Here is a 17158-nt window from a genome sequence, read left to right as displayed (position 1 = left end):
AAATTTTCTAGTAGCCATATTTAAGAAGCAAAGAGACATAACTTTAATGATATATTTATCTCAGTATTTCCAAAACACAATATTTGAATATTGTTGAGAACTTATGCTTTTCCATGTTTTCAAAATCTCATGTGTATTTTATACCTGAAGCACATCTTCAATCAAACTGACCACAGAAAGTGTTGTGGCTTCGATCATATTGGGCAATGCAGGTGTATCTTAAGGGAAAGATCAGGTGACATTGAGATAGTTTCATCCTATCAATTCTCTGAAAAGGGAAGAAGAAAACATGGAAGATGGCAAGACTTTGGACATGTTATTAGGAGGGACCCGTCCCTGGAACAGGACATTATGTTTGGTAAAGTAGATGATGAGGGGGAAAAAAAAAGAACTCTGAGTGAGATGGATTGTCACGGTGGATGTAGCAACTGGCTTTAAACAATATAGGACCATGCTATGAATCAGAACCAACTCGATGGCACCTATCAGTAACAACACTTGATAAATTTGAGGTGGGAAAGCAAAGAAAAAGTTGAATTTAAGTCTGTCTTTAATTTCAAAGTAGGAGGCCAGGAAGGAAGTGTGGAGTGGAGAAGAGGTCTCTTGAACTAGCATCTACAGCACCACTTGGGTTCCTGTCTCAATTTTCTCCTAGACCCATGCAATCAGAATCTGCATGTTAACAGGATCTCTAGAGATTCTTGTGCTTGTTGGTCCGAGAAGTACGAGGGGATTTCAAGAAGTTGATGGAAAAAATGGAATTGGAAGATAATGGAATTTTTTCATGGAATTTTTGGAAGTCCTTTCCTGTGCCGTGACTGCAAGGTAGGGAGTGATGAGGTTTTATAGGAGCCACCTTATGGAATGGAGAAAGAAGTTTGGCAGGCATTAGGGAGTGTTGGTTGGGATCCCACTGAGATGAGAGGCTATTGGTGTAGGAGAGTGCTCTTTGCTAGGTTCTGTGGTTTCCTCTAGTAGGGTTCACCAGCTTACTTAAAAAGGAACAGAATGAGAATGATTGGGCTGATTCAAGCATGGGAATGAGCTGAGCAGGTAGGCAAAAGCAAAGGGGTTGAAAGTGGCTGAAATGATCAGTGAGGAAGAACTGAAAGGACAAGATACTGATGAACCAGGAGACAACAGGATGGTCAAGTGGCTGGGATGGTTGACGGGATAGCAGAGCAGATGACATGAGGATAAGGGTATCCCAGTGGTCCAGCTGGGCACAGCGGTGGGGCCAGAGAGTGAACTAGATATAGAAGCGGCGGCTCCTAGAGGTAATCCTGGCCCCACTTCCTATTTCTGTACGGATTTCTTTTCTATTGCTCTTCAGTTTCACACAGTAGTTCTAGTTGTGTCTGGAGTAGCATGGTATTGGATTAAATAGGTTTATTCTGTCAGTCTTTAAGCCTTCAATTCAGAACAAAATAAAAACAGCTGTCATGTTGTCATTGTTCCCCACTCCCCACCCCCAACAGCATTCTCAGCTTATTCTACTGCTACTGGACGGTTTGTAAACAGGTAGGTGCCCTGGGCCAGAGCATAGATCTATGAGGCACTTACCTGAAGATTGGGGCTCATGACACCTGGAGAGGATTTGTGGCCTCCCAGAGGTTGAAAGCAAACATCAGCCTGAGCTCTGGACGCTTGGCTCTAGAGCTGACATCTTAGGGGATAGGCCAGAATGCTGCTTAGGATCTAGTGTCACCCATTTACCACTTTCCCTAAGTAATGCTCGGTTCGTCAAAGTAGTCATCTTGGATTTTGATGCCTGTATACTCCACAATGAGGCTACCCAAGCTGTAGAACTCTAGGTTAAACTGGGCAGGCAGCTAGCATCCCTAAGGGCTTCTCAATTTGGATTCGGCTTCCTTCTAACATCAGTGTCCTGTTCCATCTCTCCACTGCACAGACTTCTGAATGGGACTCTGAGTGTCTGGCATCCCTGCAGCCCCTTCCTCTCCCTACACCCCCAGCCTCAAATGAGGCTCACTTGCAGACAGCAGCCATCTCACTCTGGACGGTGGTAGCAGCTGTGCAGGCCATAGAGAGAAAGGTGGAGGTCCACAGCCGGCGACTCCTGCACCTGGAGGGGCGCACAGGGACGGCCGAGAAGAAGCTGGCCAGCTTCGAGAAGACAGTGGCCGAGCTTGGGAACCAGCTGGAGGGCAAGTGGGCTGTGCTGGGCACGCTGCTGCAGGAGTACGGGCTGCTTAAGCGGCGGCTGGAGAACATGGAGAACCTGCTGCGTAACAGGAACTTCTGGATCCTGCGGTTACCCCCAGGCATTAAAGGAGATGTCCCAAAGGTAATGCCTTCAGGTCTAGGTACTACAGCGTGGTGCTTCTTCACCCGGAACTAGTGGACACCAGACCCACTGCCATAAGTCGATTCTGACTCATAATGACTTCACATAGGGTTTTCAAGGCTGTGAACTTTTACACGGGTGCAGAGCAGCAATGGATTTGAACTGGCAGCTTTGCGGGTAGCACTGCTCAACAGTTACCCAACAGCACCACCAGGGCTTCTTGAAACTTCTCAGGCTGTGGGAACCAGAAGGTTGTTTTGTGTTTCTCTGAGGGAAGCGCTGTGTGCTTTAATTCCATGCCTGTGTGAAGTGCCCCATCTTCAGACTGGGAAGCTTTCGGTTCCAGAGTTGATTACTTGGCAGGTGGATTTTTTTTTTTCTCTTCTTGCTCAATTCCCGAGTCAGTTTTTCTTTCTTGTCTGCCAGAATCTTGGTGTGGAAACTAAACCAAGTCCTCGTGGAATCCGTCTGTGGAAGCTGTCGGGAATTCTGGTGCGAAAGGGAGGAACGGAGGGATGTGGAGACAACTGGTTAGTCTGAGGATGCAGCGGTGGTAGGACCCTAGTGTAGGTGTGGAGCCTGCCCTTCTGCATCCTTTGCTGCGCTGCCAGTTTCACCCCAAAGGGAATAACCAACCGTTGCTCTTACACTTTGACATTTGGTTTCCAAGCATGGCTGTTTATTTACTCGTTTATTCATTCAACAAGTGTTTCTTAAATACTTAACTATTTATTCTATGTCTTGAAGACATAGATGTGAACAGTTCATATGAACTTAACTTTTCTGGAGCTGGGGTTTTAGTAGGGAAAGAAAGGCAGTTAAAAAACAACAAGACAAATGTGACTGATAGAAGAAGTCACAGTGCCGTCCAGGGACCGAGAGTGAAGTCAGGGAAGCGCTCACGAAGGAGCAGGTAGGTGAGCTGAGAGTACTGCACAGTCCAGGGAGAGGAGCTTTCCAGGCAGCAGAGGGAAATGGCTCACTCTGTGAGTGAATGGGAGCAGGACTAGGACACGTGGCGAGGGGCCTGGTTTTAGGGTCATGCTTTCAGGCTCCACCTTTTTGTAAGAACTAACCAGAGCACTTTTTCTTTGCTTTGCTTTAAGGAGCCCTAGCGGTGCTGTGGCTTAGGCATTGGGCTGTTAACTGGGAGGTTAGTGGTTCAAACCCACCAGCTGCTCTGAGGGAGAAAGATGAGATGGTCGGCTCCCACAGAGATTTAAGCAGTGGGCTCCGTGTTGGTTTGGAGGCTTGTACGTTCAGAGGAGTCTCACAACTAGCGGTTCTGACTTCGTAGATCACTGTGGGCTGTAAGCGTGAATCCTTTTCCAGGTGCACAGATGATGCCAGTAGATGACAGCTTGTGAACCACTGGCTTAGGGCATGAGACTTGGGGGAAGTTTGGAGGATTTTAAGCAAAGGAATTCTACCTGGTTTCCATGGTGTGAGAGCCCCTTTTTGGTTGTGGCACGGAGAAGGACTCCGGCCGAGCTGCAGGCACTGGCTGTGGACGGGTCAGCCCTCTGGCTATTTGTAGAACTGGGTTTGGGGGCAGGCTGACGGGTTGATGCGGGCGGATTCTTGATTGTTTGCTGGCTTTTTCCTGGCACAGGTTTGTTTAATCAATAACCTTTCCTTTTCGAGAGCGACCTCAAGGATTTGGAGATGGGTGGCCTTCACTGGAAGGAACTGGTGAAGGATCCCTGGGGGTGAAGTGAATTGTGTGTTGTGCTGTTCACTGTAAGGTCAGCAGTTCAAACCCACCATCCTTTTTTAGGGAGAAAGCGGGAGCTATCGGCCCCATAAAGACGTAGCCTCTGAAGCCCTCTGCAGCAGTCCTACCCTGCCCTGTAGGGCCGCATGAGTGAGGCGACCTGGCGGCAGTGGGTTTGGAGCAGTGGGCAGCGCACTCAGGGCCAGAGAACAGGTGACTCGAGCAGTCAGCACCCTCCTGGGACCCCAGGCTGTGTACAGACAGATCACTTCGTCTCTGCAGAGGCCAGGTCCCTAGTTTCAGCATCGCAATAAATGGCCACTGCTGCACAGCTCTGCCAGGGCTGAGTGGGAGGCAGGGAAAGAGCCCCAGTCTTCTAAAAGGAGGTCTTCACCCATCGACTCCTGCTTCTCTGTCTGTCTGTCTGTCAGCTTTGCACACGCCCGGTGGTTCTCACTGCCATCTTGGGTGGTCGGGCCTGCAGCCTTCTTCCCTCAGGTCTGAGGAGGACCTCTAGGGGTTCTGTGTTCCTGGTGGCATTCTGGAAGGAAAGGCAGTGCTTGTGCCCAGGTCATGGTCTTGAAGCCCCGGCCCTTGGCCTTTTTGCCCTCATTTTATCAGATGCACAGTGCGGTAAGATCAAAGGATGTAGGAGGCCCCTGAGGTCCTCACTTGCACTCACCCAGCCTGGGTCTGGGCAGGATGGAAAGAGGAATGATAAAGGCTCTAGCTTACGAGGGATAGAAAATCTGGTTGGGGAGAAAAAAACTGACGCAAATGAAGCAATTAGGGAAAAGCTATTGTTTAATATTATTGAACAGACCCTAGAATCTCAAGAGATCTGTTAACTTTATGACAGTGGGGTTGTCGACCAGAAACTCCTTGGACCATCTCATGGATTTAGACACAGCAGCCCCTGAGACTATCCATCATTCAGGGAGCAAATAGCCTTACCTTTCTCCCTTGAAGCCACTGGTAAGTTTGAACTGCTGACCCTGAGGCTTAGCCTGGCCCACGGTGCCACCAGACACATCAGCAAGTTCTGATCTTGTAAATACCAGGCGGAGCCGGTGTCCAAGGGAGGCTGGGTGGAGACTGGGGAGCTCGCTGGAGAAGAAGAAAGGAAAGAGCCAATTTCCCAGCTCCATGCAGGCTGGTCTTGGTGATTTAGTCATTTCCCCCTGGGTGGAAGCAGTTTGTCTGGTGTCCCCAGTGGGGTCCGGCTTCCCACTCTGATTGTAGAAATAGCACATCCTGTTGTAGGCTGCGACTCTGAGCCCTGAGCAGACCAGCCTGGTGTCATGACAGTCTTGTGACAGGCTCCTTTTGAGATCAGAGCTCCAGGGCCTGAATACCCTCAGATGAGCTGACCCAGTGGGGGTCCAGACCCTGCTGAAACAGGGCTTCCAGGACTTTGCTGCAGCAGGTGAGGTCCTCAGAGGTGGAGGGCCCCAAAATTAACACTGGGGTCACCCTTGGGGGTCCAGGAGTTGGGGTGCTCTTGTCCTCTGTCACAGGGTTCTCACAGGAGACAGACAGGAGCAGTCCAGCATTTGGGCTGACCATACCTCCCATCAAGGGAGGGATCTTGATGAAGTGGTGGGCAGGCACCGAACTGCAGGGGTACTAGGAGTCCAGTCTGGCCTTTGTCCTGGGAGCCACCCCATCTCATGAAGCATGGAGCCCCTGTCCTGAGCTTTTCCACTCAACAGATGACTGGCAGGGGACTTTGCTGTCCCCATTTCCCCCTTCTCAGACCCCACCCTCTGATATCCTGAGTGTGTTTCCTTATAACTCCTCTACTTTTTGTCAGCTTGCCTCATCTAGGATGTCCTTACATCTTAAAGGACTAGTTCAAAAGGCACCTTTCATAGTGTCTTCACTGATGTCACCCTTAATGGCTTGCAGATTCTCCTCTCACTCACTCTCCAACCTCTTGCCCACCTATCCTGTTTGGCCCATTTACAGCCTCCCTGCCCTTCAGGATTGGTCACATCTCCTGTCTGAAGTCATCCATCCCCTTTAGTTAAGTTTTCCAATGGTGGTGTTCAGGTCCCTAAGTCGGCCTTTCTTAGTGCTCTCTATGGCAGAAACTGTGTTTTTATCATCTTGGTGCTTAGTGGGTAGGCAAATACGTCCTGTTAAGCGAAGTGGTTTGTTCTATGTGCTTGTGCTTCCACGCACTTGTGCCTCACAGCCTCATAGGATGGAGGTTTGTGGCCTTCTCCGTGGAGGTCGTCCGGCATCTGCAGCTTCCCTGTAACCCCTCGCTACTGAATGCTGGGCCTCGGGAGGAACTGAGCTGTTCTGGCCAGGGACTAAGCCTGGTTGGTGCTTCTGCTTTCAGGTGCCTGTGACTTTTGATGACGTCTCCATCTACTTTTCCACCCCAGAGTGGGAAAAACTGGAAGAGTGGCAAAAGGAACTGTACAAGAGTATCATGAAGGGCAACTACGAGTCCCTCGTCTCCATGGGTGAGGCTGAGCCAGCCCCTCGGAAGGGTTTCAGCATCTCCAGGGAGCTTGACGCTGCCCCGTCCTCTCCATCCTTATTGTTGCCTGCCCTTCAGATTGAGCGTTCATGGCCGTTTAACATAGGAAACCATGTTTCCAAGTGTGGAGGGCAGGCTTCCCCTGGGTGCCCTGGGCAGGGGCTTGGTCCCCCTGTGTACACTCTCTCTTTCCGTGGCCATGGCAGGTAGGCAGTGCTGAAGGAGCTTGTGTGCCCTTTCTACACATCACAACTTTCCTGACCCGCAGCTCCTGGGTGATGGGTGGCAGCGGGAAGCCGATAGGTGGGGGCAAGTCCTGTGGTGCCCCAAAGGAAGCCCCTGTGACTGCATCTCCGAGCCGCCATTGCAGCCTCATCAGCCCCCGCTGTGCCCCGTCTCTTGTTTCCTCTAGATTATGCCATGAACCAACCTGACGTCTTAGCTCAGGTCCAACCAGAAGGAGACCATAACCCAGGGGGCCAGGCGGGGCCGCAGGAGAGTGAGATCCCCACAGACCCAGGTGAAGGTGAGTGAGACCACAAGTTGGCCATTCCTGGTTGTGGACGGGTTGGGCATGTCAGCTTCTAACTACAAGGTCAGCACTTCAAACCCACCAGCTGCTAGATAGGACAAAGATGAGACTCCCTGCTCCCCTCAAGATTTATAGCCTCCCAAGCCCACAGGATGGTTCTACTCCCTCCATAGGGCTGTTCTGCATCAGAATTGACTTGATGGCTTTACATTTGGATTGAGTCTCCCTTTTCAGTAAATCTCATGCAGAGCAGTCCTGAGGGGGAGAACAGACAAGTGTAAAATTAGGGGAAATCGGAGCCTCTCCTCGCACTTTATGGCAGGAGCCAGACTGTAGGCCACCATGCACATGTGCTTGCTCGCATGTCTGCTCGTTATTGACTCTCTGGTGGACTTCCTATAACTTTCCCCGAGAAGTTCAGGTGGAATAATAATGCTGAAAGTCCACTAGAGTCCCTGTCTCTTAGGGAAGCCATGGATTCCAGCATCTTTTTAAAGCCAATTCAGTTTTGTCATAGTTCAATTGGAAATAGACTTTTGGACAAAGCTTAGAGTCATCAGCAAACCAGCATGCTTATTTTCACCTGCTAGTTCAAGTCCCTGAAGCCAGTCTCTTCTCTCCTCTCAAGTAGAACCTGGTATTTCAACATCAGACATTCTGTCTTGGATCAAACAAGAGGAAGAGCCTCCGGCTGGGGCCCCACAGGAGGTGAAGGAGAGCGAGTTGTACTCCAGACCCTATGTCGGTGAGTGAGGCCAGGTCTGGGAAACCGTGGCTAGAACTGAGCTGTGGTGGGAAGGAAGGAGGGTGGGTAGGTGGGTAGGTGGGGTAGAATCAAGAAGAAGCAAGTTAGAAATGAAGCCAAAAGTTTTTTGATGTACCCTATAAGCAATAATTGATAACTTTTCTTTCTTTTAAATGTTAAGTTTGTGTTCATGTATCACTCTTACTCGTCATCTGGTTTCTGAGTCACACTGCATTTTTGGAGGAAAACATGGTCTATGGCTGTACCTGTAATGACACTTTCCCCTGCTTGTTGAGTAAGGAGCTCTGCATTTGTGTTCTGTGTGGTTGAGAACATGCAAAGCCAACCACCAGCCAACTCAGCAGCTTCTTTGATGAGTCACAGGGAGTCTCCAGGTCCGAGGGGCTGGGTGCCGTGGCCAGGTCACACAGCCTGTACCATCACGTCCTCCCACGTGGGTGCTGTGAGACTCCAGGAGGCAAGAATGAAAGATGCTGCCTTCCTGCGTGATGGGGCCTCACATTGGGGGCATGTCCACACCAGGTGTGCTTGCCCAAGCCCAGTGCCAGGACGGACCAACTAGAGAAATAAGAGAAATGACAACAAGGGAGGCAGCAGTTTGGTTTAAGTATTTGAGAAGCCTGAGAAGGTGGTAAAGACAGGCTAGACCCTGGAAGATGGGTTTACTGGGTTGGGAGAGGATAGGATAGGTGCAGAAAGAGGGGGCCAGACACTGACAACAGGAAGGGCTTGCCTGGGGGTCTGGGGGGACCAGGAGCAGGTGATACTCCATAGTTGGCTTTGTGGCAGCGGTGGACTACAGGGAATCTTGCAAGGCTCCTGGGCAGAGGAGAAACACTGAGAATGTTGGCAGATTGACGCCAGGGCTTTGTGTTGCCAGCAAGAGAGTGTGGCTGAGGCACAGCTTTGGTTTCTTGGTCGTTTGCTGCCCAGCTGCCGGTGCAGGTGCCACTCTCAGCCTCCAGTGCGGGGGCTGCCTGAGTGGCTGAGGGCAGCAGGCAGCCTGACGACTCCTTGCCATTGGGCACAGGCCTAACTCTGGGGCTTTCTTTCAGACGGGGAGCTGGTGGTCAAGGCAGAAGGCCTTGCTGGTGCGCCCCTGTGCTCAGAGGTTCCGGTCACCTTCTCCTCTGCTCCCGCACCCACAGTCAAGGACACCTTCCCAGACGTGACTTACAAAGGCCACCAGTCAGCACCCATAGTGCCCTTCGCCCATCCTGCTGCTGACCTGGCTGGAGCCTCTGAGGGCCTGGTGACTTTCACCCAGCTGGGGAACTACCCACTGGCACCTCCCACTGGTGACCCGGTGTTCTCAGGCCGCCTCTGTGGCAAGAGTCTCGGCCGGGATGCTCTACTGACCCGTGAGTGTGGCCACACTGGAGAATGCCCTTCGCCCTGTGCCCCTCGCCCCAAGCACTTTCCACAGCCGGCTGGCCTTGGCGGTGTTCCCCAGGACTCTGCCCATGAGGCCCCCCCCACCTGCCCTCACTGTGCCCGGACTTTCACTCACCCGTCTCGGCTCACCTACCACCTGCGAGTGCACAGCAGTACCGAGCGCCCCTTCCCGTGCCCCGATTGCCCCAAACGCTTTGCCGACCAGGCCCGGCTGACCAGTCACCGCCGAGCCCACACAAGTGAGAGACCCTTCCGCTGTACCCAGTGCGGCAGGAGCTTCAGCTTGAAGATCAGCCTCCTTCTGCATCAGCGGGGCCACGCACAGGAGCGGCCCTTTTCATGCCCCCAGTGTGGCATCGATTTCAATGCCCACTCGGCGCTGATCCGCCACCAGATGATCCACACGGGCGAGCGCCCGTACCCCTGCACCGACTGCAGCAAGAGCTTCATGCGCAAGGAGCACCTGCTGAACCACCAGCGGCTGCACACGGGCGAGCGGCCCTTCCAGTGCGCCCACTGTGGAAAGAGCTTCATCCGCAAGCACCACCTCATGAAGCACCAGCGCATCCACACGGGCGAGCGGCCCTACCCCTGTGTGCACTGTGGCCGCAGCTTCCGCTACAAACAGACCCTCAAAGATCACCTGCGCTCCGGCCATGGCGGTGGCTGTGTGGGTGATGGTGACCCACCTACACAGCCGCCGGAGCCTCTGGGGCCCCTCGTAACTGAACTGGAAACCTCTGGCCTAAGCGTAGGCACTGTCGGTTTGGAGGCCAGCCATTGGTATGGGGAAGGAGGTGCAGGGGGTGGGTTGTGAATCTTTCCATTTGTGGTGCTCCGAGCTCACAGTGGGCAGAGGGTCCCGGAGAAAGCCCGAGTGAAGATTCTCTGGCTCTTTGGGGCCTTGAGTTCTGGAATGCCACCCCATGACAGGGTCCCTACATTGTGAAGACCTGTGAGCCCCGGAGAGGATCCCAGCATCCTCATCTTGTCAACGTCTTCATGTCAGCCAAGAGGCTGACGCAGGATGACGAGCTGTCAGAGCCTGGGGCGTGAATAGGCCTCAAAGTCGAGGCCTGGTGTGAGGCACGAGAACAAGAACCTGGGACTGAAGCCTGTCCGGTTCCTGAGTGGGTAAAGGGAGTGTTGGAAAGGGCACCTGCCCAGCCACCGTCTGCCCTTTCCTCACTTCTCTTTATTCCCGCTGCAGTCTCTTCATTCAAATCTCCATACTTCACTCTTTCCGTGTTTGCTCTCGGCCTGAGAGGACAGCACACCTGACTTTCAAAGCCTTGTCAGGAGAACAATTCTTTTCTTCCGTTGCTTGATTTCAAGCAGCTAGGCTCCTGCCGGCATTTAAGCTTCTACATACCTTTGCCAAGGTTGGAGTTAAGAAACCAAAATTGGGGTTCCGTGGCCCAGCTTGAAAAGCTGGAGATGCTGAGAAATCACTGGCACATCACTCAGAACAGTCTAGAACTCGTGTCCACGCTGTTTCTCAGAGTCAATCACATCAAATTCCTATCTTTCTAAGCCAATAAACTGGCTTATCCATTCCTAGTGTCTCATCATCTTTACAGCCATCAGAAGAGGTGACAGAACTTTCTAGAGCCATCATGGAGTTTCAGAAAGCATGGTGGACTCAGAGCCTCCACCTCCTTGATAGTGAGATGCTGGTAGTGTTAGTCACAGCTTTTTTAGCCACCAGAGTATCTCCACCCCAGCCGGCGAACCCTCATTGACCGTGGACAAATTGAGGGTCTTCTGAAATAACTTAGGGCTGAGACCTGTACACAGACGAGGGACAGCGTGTCCCTCCTTGTCTTGCTTTTACGGACCTTGACTACCATGTTTTCTTTGTCAAGGTTTAATCACCTGAGGATATTCTAAGCCTAGCCCTCCTTCCTCTCCCTTCGTGACTGGGGATAAGTCCCTTTTCCCAGACAGATTTTAAATGCTCTGCAAGATGAGACTGTTGAAAAGGGGGGAAGGCGAGCCTCTAGAAACTAAAAAAAAAAAAAGCAAACCCTGTGATACAACCCTTCTCTTGCCAAAATTCTGTCTATCTCTGGCTTCTGTCCAGGCAGCGCCAAATAAAACAGCAAAATCAAAGCAGACATTCCTGCTGCAACTTGACTGAAATGATTGTAGTTGTTTTCCTCTTGCGTCAAGCCTGAGGTAGAAGACAGGCAGAGAAGGCAGAAACCCTAAGTATGGGGCAGAAAAGTGGTTGATTCTCTTGTTTCCCTCGGATCTTTCCATGAAGCCCAGAACTAGGTCTGCGAAGATTTGCACAGGACACCGGATGAAGTGACGGGGGAGAGGGGCACTTGACTTTCCTCATCACCTAGCCCACTCTTCACCCTGCCTCACTGTAGGTAGCCAGCATAGCAAGAGGTGCTGCCCCAGCTACGTGCACTGGGAAAACTGTCTGAACATGCTCTTGCATCCGCTGCTTGCCGCACAGTACCAGAAACCACGGAAAACAGGCATGAGACCCTGTCTGTTGTAGCTTTTAACTCACAGGTGTCGGCGATGAGGAAAGCAGGGTTGTAGAACAAACCAAGAAAAACAATGGGCGGAACCACAGCATATTAGGATTAAGAGCTTTCTCGCCAGAATCTAGACCTTTGTCATGGGAGGAGGAGGGGTCGGGAGGGGTTGGCGTCTAGGGATCCAAAAGGCAGAGCTCCGATCTGATGGGCAGCCCACTAGGAACCTGAGGTTAGCCTCGGCTTTGTCACGCTTTGATTAACTTGCTGCCTAGTTTATTCTGATTCATAGGAACTCTATAGAACTGCCTGCAGGGTTTTCAAGGTTGTAAATCAACACAGCAGGGACGGCCTCATTCTCTTTTGGAGTATCTGGTGGGTCAGTGTCTACAATCCCAGTTAAGCAGCTTGATGTTTAACCCACAGTGTCACTAGGACTTCGTGTACCTTGATTATCTTCATGAAAGTAGAGGAAAATGGAAGGGCCCTCTAGCTGGTGAGCCTTTTCTGAATGGATTTGAGCATTTGTCAGATAGGGGAAATTCCTACACCGGTGTGATTTTGCACTAGACAACACCTAAAATTCCTTTCCACTCCAAGCTTATCAATGAAAAAGACAATTAAAAATGCCACAGGTATTTTCCACACTTACTTAGAGCCAGCTTGGCACCCAAACTTTAGCAAAAAGTGAACACAACTCAAATGCCAGTCATTTAAGAAAGAGCCAAGAGCGCGAATGAAAGAAATGTGCAGGCCATTCGAGGAAGATGAAAGTGGGCGTTATCCTAATCCTCGGCCCTAGCAGAAACCGGGAAGCCAACCATCGCACCGCTGGCTCTTTCCCTAAACCAGGCTCTTTCCCTAAACCAGTTCCTAGTAGGTAGAGTTCCAGGCTCGCTGTAAAGAATTAGGATTCCAAAGTTTATACGTAAAATGGATCCGGGAAAAAGAGAAGCTAAGCTCTAACAGAAATGCCCAGTGTGTGGAGAACCTCTTGGCCTATCAAGGCCTCTTGAGAGAAACTTTTAACGGTAGAGTTAAAGATGTGCCAGAGGATGTGTATTCTAGGAAAGAGGAAAACTACTCTTGGGCTATTCCCCAGCATGACTCCGGCTGAGAAGTTAGCTCGCTCACAAGTGGGCACCCTATCCCTGATCTTTGAGTATTGGAGCAGCCATTGGATCCAGGGATCGAGCATAACCAGGTCCACTCTGCTTACAAGTACATCATTGGCACTGCCCAGTGAACCTTGGGTTCAGCCACAGACCTGGAACAAAGTGAAAGCTGATTGCTTGTCCAGGAAGTGGAAGGCGATGACTCCAGTCCTGCTGCCTTGGTAGTGGAAGTGCTCGGGCTCCATGCCGTCCAGAGGAGCGCGGTTCCACATAAACCTCTCGATGTCTCGAGCCAGTCCACAGAGTCCCTGTTGGAGCTTCTGTTGGGCTGCTCTCCAGAGCACCTGGAAAAGACAACCTTACCTGCCCTAACTAGCACCTGGCCCTGGGCCTCCCCAAGGAGTAACACATTTCCTGTCTCAGTGCTGCAGGGCCTCCCAAACATGTCCTCTCTGATGAGATTCCTCTTCAGAAGGATCCCTGCCCCCTTAGTTTTAGCTTCTTAGTCAAAAGGCAGTTTCTAGGGAATGACAAGCTCCTAGGGAAGGGGGCCACTGTCTGATGTGTCCTCCCTTGTGAGGTGTGGCTGGTAACACCATACCTGTGTTCTCACTCATCTGGGCAGCCAAGGAAGAAACTCTCAGGGTTTACATAGAGGCATTTTTTCTTGGGACATGCCAACCTCTTACAAGCAAAAAACACTTGAGTTACATTTGGTGGAACGAGAAGCACATGGACTTTTCACAAGGGGTCAGTGGCTTAGCACTGCTCGATATTAAAAGCAGACTTGAGTTGGGGCTAGATTGAAATCCAAGCTCCACCACAGACAATGGATGTGTTCTGTAATCCTCCTCAGTTCCTCCCTGTGAGACAGGATAATGCCCACTTCTCAGAGGTGTTAGGAGATGTAAGGGATTGAGCACAGAGCCCGGCATGTAGGTGACTGCTGGGAAAGCAGTTTAACAGGACCCAGTAGGGCAGGGTGGGCAGTCTTTGGCCAGGCGGTATTGAGAACGGGGGCTGCTTCACCAAGTGGCTTCTCGTGCTGTTGCAGCTCGTCCCCTACTGTTGTCCTTTGCTTCCACTAGTCCTCAGCTTCGCAAGTGTCAGTGTTCCCTGCATTTGTGTGGCTCTGGCATAGCTTTCGTTCCTGTTCTGAGAGGGCTCCCTTTCTATTCCAGCCCCCGGAGTTAGTGCTTATCCTGCTTCAAGCACTGCTGTGGATTCCCTGGGGAGCGGCCTGTTGGATCCTGTGAACAGGTCCACAGTGACACAGCAGTATCTCGCACACTGCCAGCATGAAGAAGAAATGTTTAACTTGAGAGACTTCCATCTTGTGCGCAGTTGGTCAATTAAATGGCCTCCCACCAAAGAAGGCAGATGGCCACAGGCCAGTCGGAAGTGAAGGTGCTGAAATGCCCTCAATGATTGCCAGGTTACATTTCAAATAAAATATTTGCTAAGGGCTCAGGTTGTGTGGCTTTGTGTGTTCACAAAAACTGACCTGTCAGGAATAGGCCATATGCTACCAGGCACTGTGGAGTCAATGGGGGGAGACTGCTAGGGAGGATGGGGGTGGGTTCTGGGCCTACCTAAATATCGCCACTGTACTTGTTGGGGTTAAACCCCCTGACTTGTCGTACTAATGTTTAGAGAGTTTACCTCCTGGGTCTTGCTCTCATCTTGCTTCTCCTCGAGCGCTGCCCTGGGGGCAGTGCCCCAACATTGCAGAATAGGCATCGTGGAGAGACGTGTGAGGAACCAATGTTTCTCCCAAGTCACAAACTTCTAGCAAAACTAACGTTTTCATTCAAAATGTTTAGCATTTTTTTAAAAAACAGGGAGAAATAAAAGGAAATCAGAATGATTTTGCAAGGGGACAGTGTGTGTGTGTCACTCAGTGGTCATTTCCCCTGTACATTTGTGTGTCATGAAATGCCACCATCCAGATGGCATCAAGTCCATTTTGGATCCTGGCGACCCGTGTGTTTCAAAGCACTGTGCTCCATGGGGTTTTCAAAAGTAGATGCTGAGGGACTTTCAGCGGACTTGAACTTTATTTTTGTTAGGCTCTAAGCATATTAACTATGCCACCCAAGGGCTCTATAATAACACTAATTGATAGTTTTATGAAGATAAGGATTGATAAAAATGGGGGGGGAGATAAGGATTATTGTAATGAGAAAGGTTATTGAGTGGAATTCAGGAGTACACAGCTCATGGAAGCAGTAGTCAAGAAATCAAATGATGGGTATTGGGAAAATCCTTGGCATGAGATCTCTTTAAAATGTTGAAGAGTAAGGATGTCACTTGGAAAGCTTAGGTGCATCTGACCCAAGTTATGATATTTTGGATAATGAATAAGGAAGACCAAAGAATTGATGCATTCAAATTGTACTGGTGAGGAAAATTGTAGGGACCGCGGACTGCCATAAGAACTAACAAACCTATCTTGAAAGATGGACAGCCAGAATGCTACTTGGAAGCAAGGGTGAGAAGACTTCGTCTCACGTACTTTGGACAACTTACCAGGAGAGACCAGTCCCTGCAAAAAGACATCACGCTTGGTAAAGTGGAGGGTCAGCAAAAATGGAAGACCCTCTAGAAGATGGGTTGACCCAGTGGCTGCAGCCATGAACTCAAAACAATTGTGAGGATGGTGCGGGACCTGACAGTGTTCTGTTGGTTATGGTTTGCCATGGTGATGGCACCTGTCAACAGCAGGGTTTGAATCTTGCTCCATTTTCTGGGCTCTACTGGAAGAATAACACCTGCTTTACTCAGTTTACATTGGTGTGAGGATAGAATAAGGAAAGCGCTTCAAGTGTTTGGATTCTGTTTAGGGTAATGGAACTAGTGGTGACTTGCAAGAATTTTGAAAGTGCTTTGAAGCACATATGAGGGTAAGTCAAAAAGAATGAGAGGACTTAAAAATGCTCATGGAAAAGCAGGATTAGTAGATAACGGGATTTTTCCACAAACTTTTTGAAGCCTCATTTTGCTACTAGATCTTCAATTCATACATACATGAATTTATTCCAAATAAAATGTATTTAAGTATATCTATGATAAGCGAATGGCTGCAGACAAGTTCTCTCAGCCATACACTTGTCTCAGTCTTCTTGGAGTAGGTTTAGTGGCTTCCAGAAGGATCTGTTGGACAGTTCAATTCAAGGCAGAGTGGTCAGTTCAGAAGGTTATGGTGACTGCTCATGGAATTCAAAGGAGTGCTCTGGATAGATTTTGGGAGCTCCTGACGAAGGTCAAGGATTGCAACTTTTGGTACGGTTTACACCTCAATGTAAAGAGGACCAAAATCCTCACAACTGGACCAGTAGGAAACAGTAGAGATGGAGAAAAGATTGAATTTGTCAAGGGTTTTGTCGTGCTTGGATCCACAGCCAATGCTCATGGAAGCAGCAATCAGGATATCAAATGATGAACTGTATCGGGTAAATCTGTACAAGATCTCTTTAAAGTGTTGAGAAGCAAGGCTGTCGCTGTGAGGACTAAGGTGTGCCTGTCTCAAGCCTAGTGTGGCGCTGAGTGGTGGTATGGTTACACATTGGCTGTGATCCGCACAGTTGGCAGTTTGAAACCACCAGAAGCTGCTCAGGGAAAGACTGGGCTTTCCATTCCTGTAAAGAGTTACAGTCTTGGGAAGCCCCAGGAGGTCACTGTGAGACAGCATTAACTCAATGGCAGTGAGGGGGTTGGTTTTGGTCTCAAGCCAGGGTATGTTCAATCACCTTATGTGCATGTGAAAGTTGGACATTGAGTAAGGAAGACTAAAGAAGAATTGATGCATTTGAATTATGCTGGAGAAGAATATTGAAAGTATCATGGACTGCCAAAAAAGCAAACAGATCTGTCTTGGAAGAAGTACAGCCAAAACGTTCCTTAAAGGCAAGAATGGTGAGCCTGTCTCCTGTACTTTAGACATACCAGGAGAGACTGTAGTATGAGGTGGGTGGGGCCAGCCCCCACCACTAACCATGGGTTCAGTATGCACAATTGTACGGTTGAGATATATGTATTATATTAAAGTCATCGAGAACATGAGCGATAGAAGAGAGAGTCAAATAATGGAGTCAGACACATTACATGGTAGAATTGCTCAACTCAGCCCCGGTTGGTGGTCCACGTGGAGAGAGGGGGAAGGGAAGGAGGACAAGGAAAAAAGGGAAACAGAGGAGAGGGGGAAGAGAGGAGAAAGAGAGGCCAGCAAGAGTGGGGGCGAGAGAGGAGAGAGAGTGATCTCTATTGGTAACCCAGGCCTATATACCTTTTGGGGGAGTGCAAGCCCACTAATTTTTTTTGCATTCACTCATCTTTTTTTTTTTTT

The 17158-nt window shown here is 50.1% G+C and overlaps 1 protein-coding gene across 1 annotated transcript; it reads left to right on the top strand.

Annotated features, from left to right (window-relative positions):
* The first annotated feature begins 341 nt into the window (after positions 1–341).
* Positions 342–14279, top strand: ZNF398 (zinc finger protein 398). Its single transcript, XM_045288737.1, has 6 exons — positions 342–825; positions 1913–2308; positions 6370–6496; positions 6926–7039; positions 7677–7790; positions 8867–14279. Exons 1-6 carry the CDS (start codon positions 772–774, stop codon positions 10021–10023), a joined length of 1962 nt encoding a protein of 653 aa, XP_045144672.1. The 5' UTR covers positions 342–771; the 3' UTR covers positions 10024–14279.
* The last annotated feature ends 2879 nt before the right edge of the window (positions 14280–17158 follow it).

Source organism: Echinops telfairi, unplaced genomic scaffold (genome assembly GCF_000313985.2).
Source record: "Echinops telfairi isolate 266 unplaced genomic scaffold, ASM31398v2 ScPeMD7_23;HRSCAF=83, whole genome shotgun sequence".
Lineage (NCBI taxonomy): Eukaryota > Metazoa > Chordata > Mammalia > Afrosoricida > Tenrecidae > Echinops > Echinops telfairi.
Note: the sequence above shows the minus strand (reverse complement) of the source record. Positions and strands in the feature narration are given on the sequence as shown.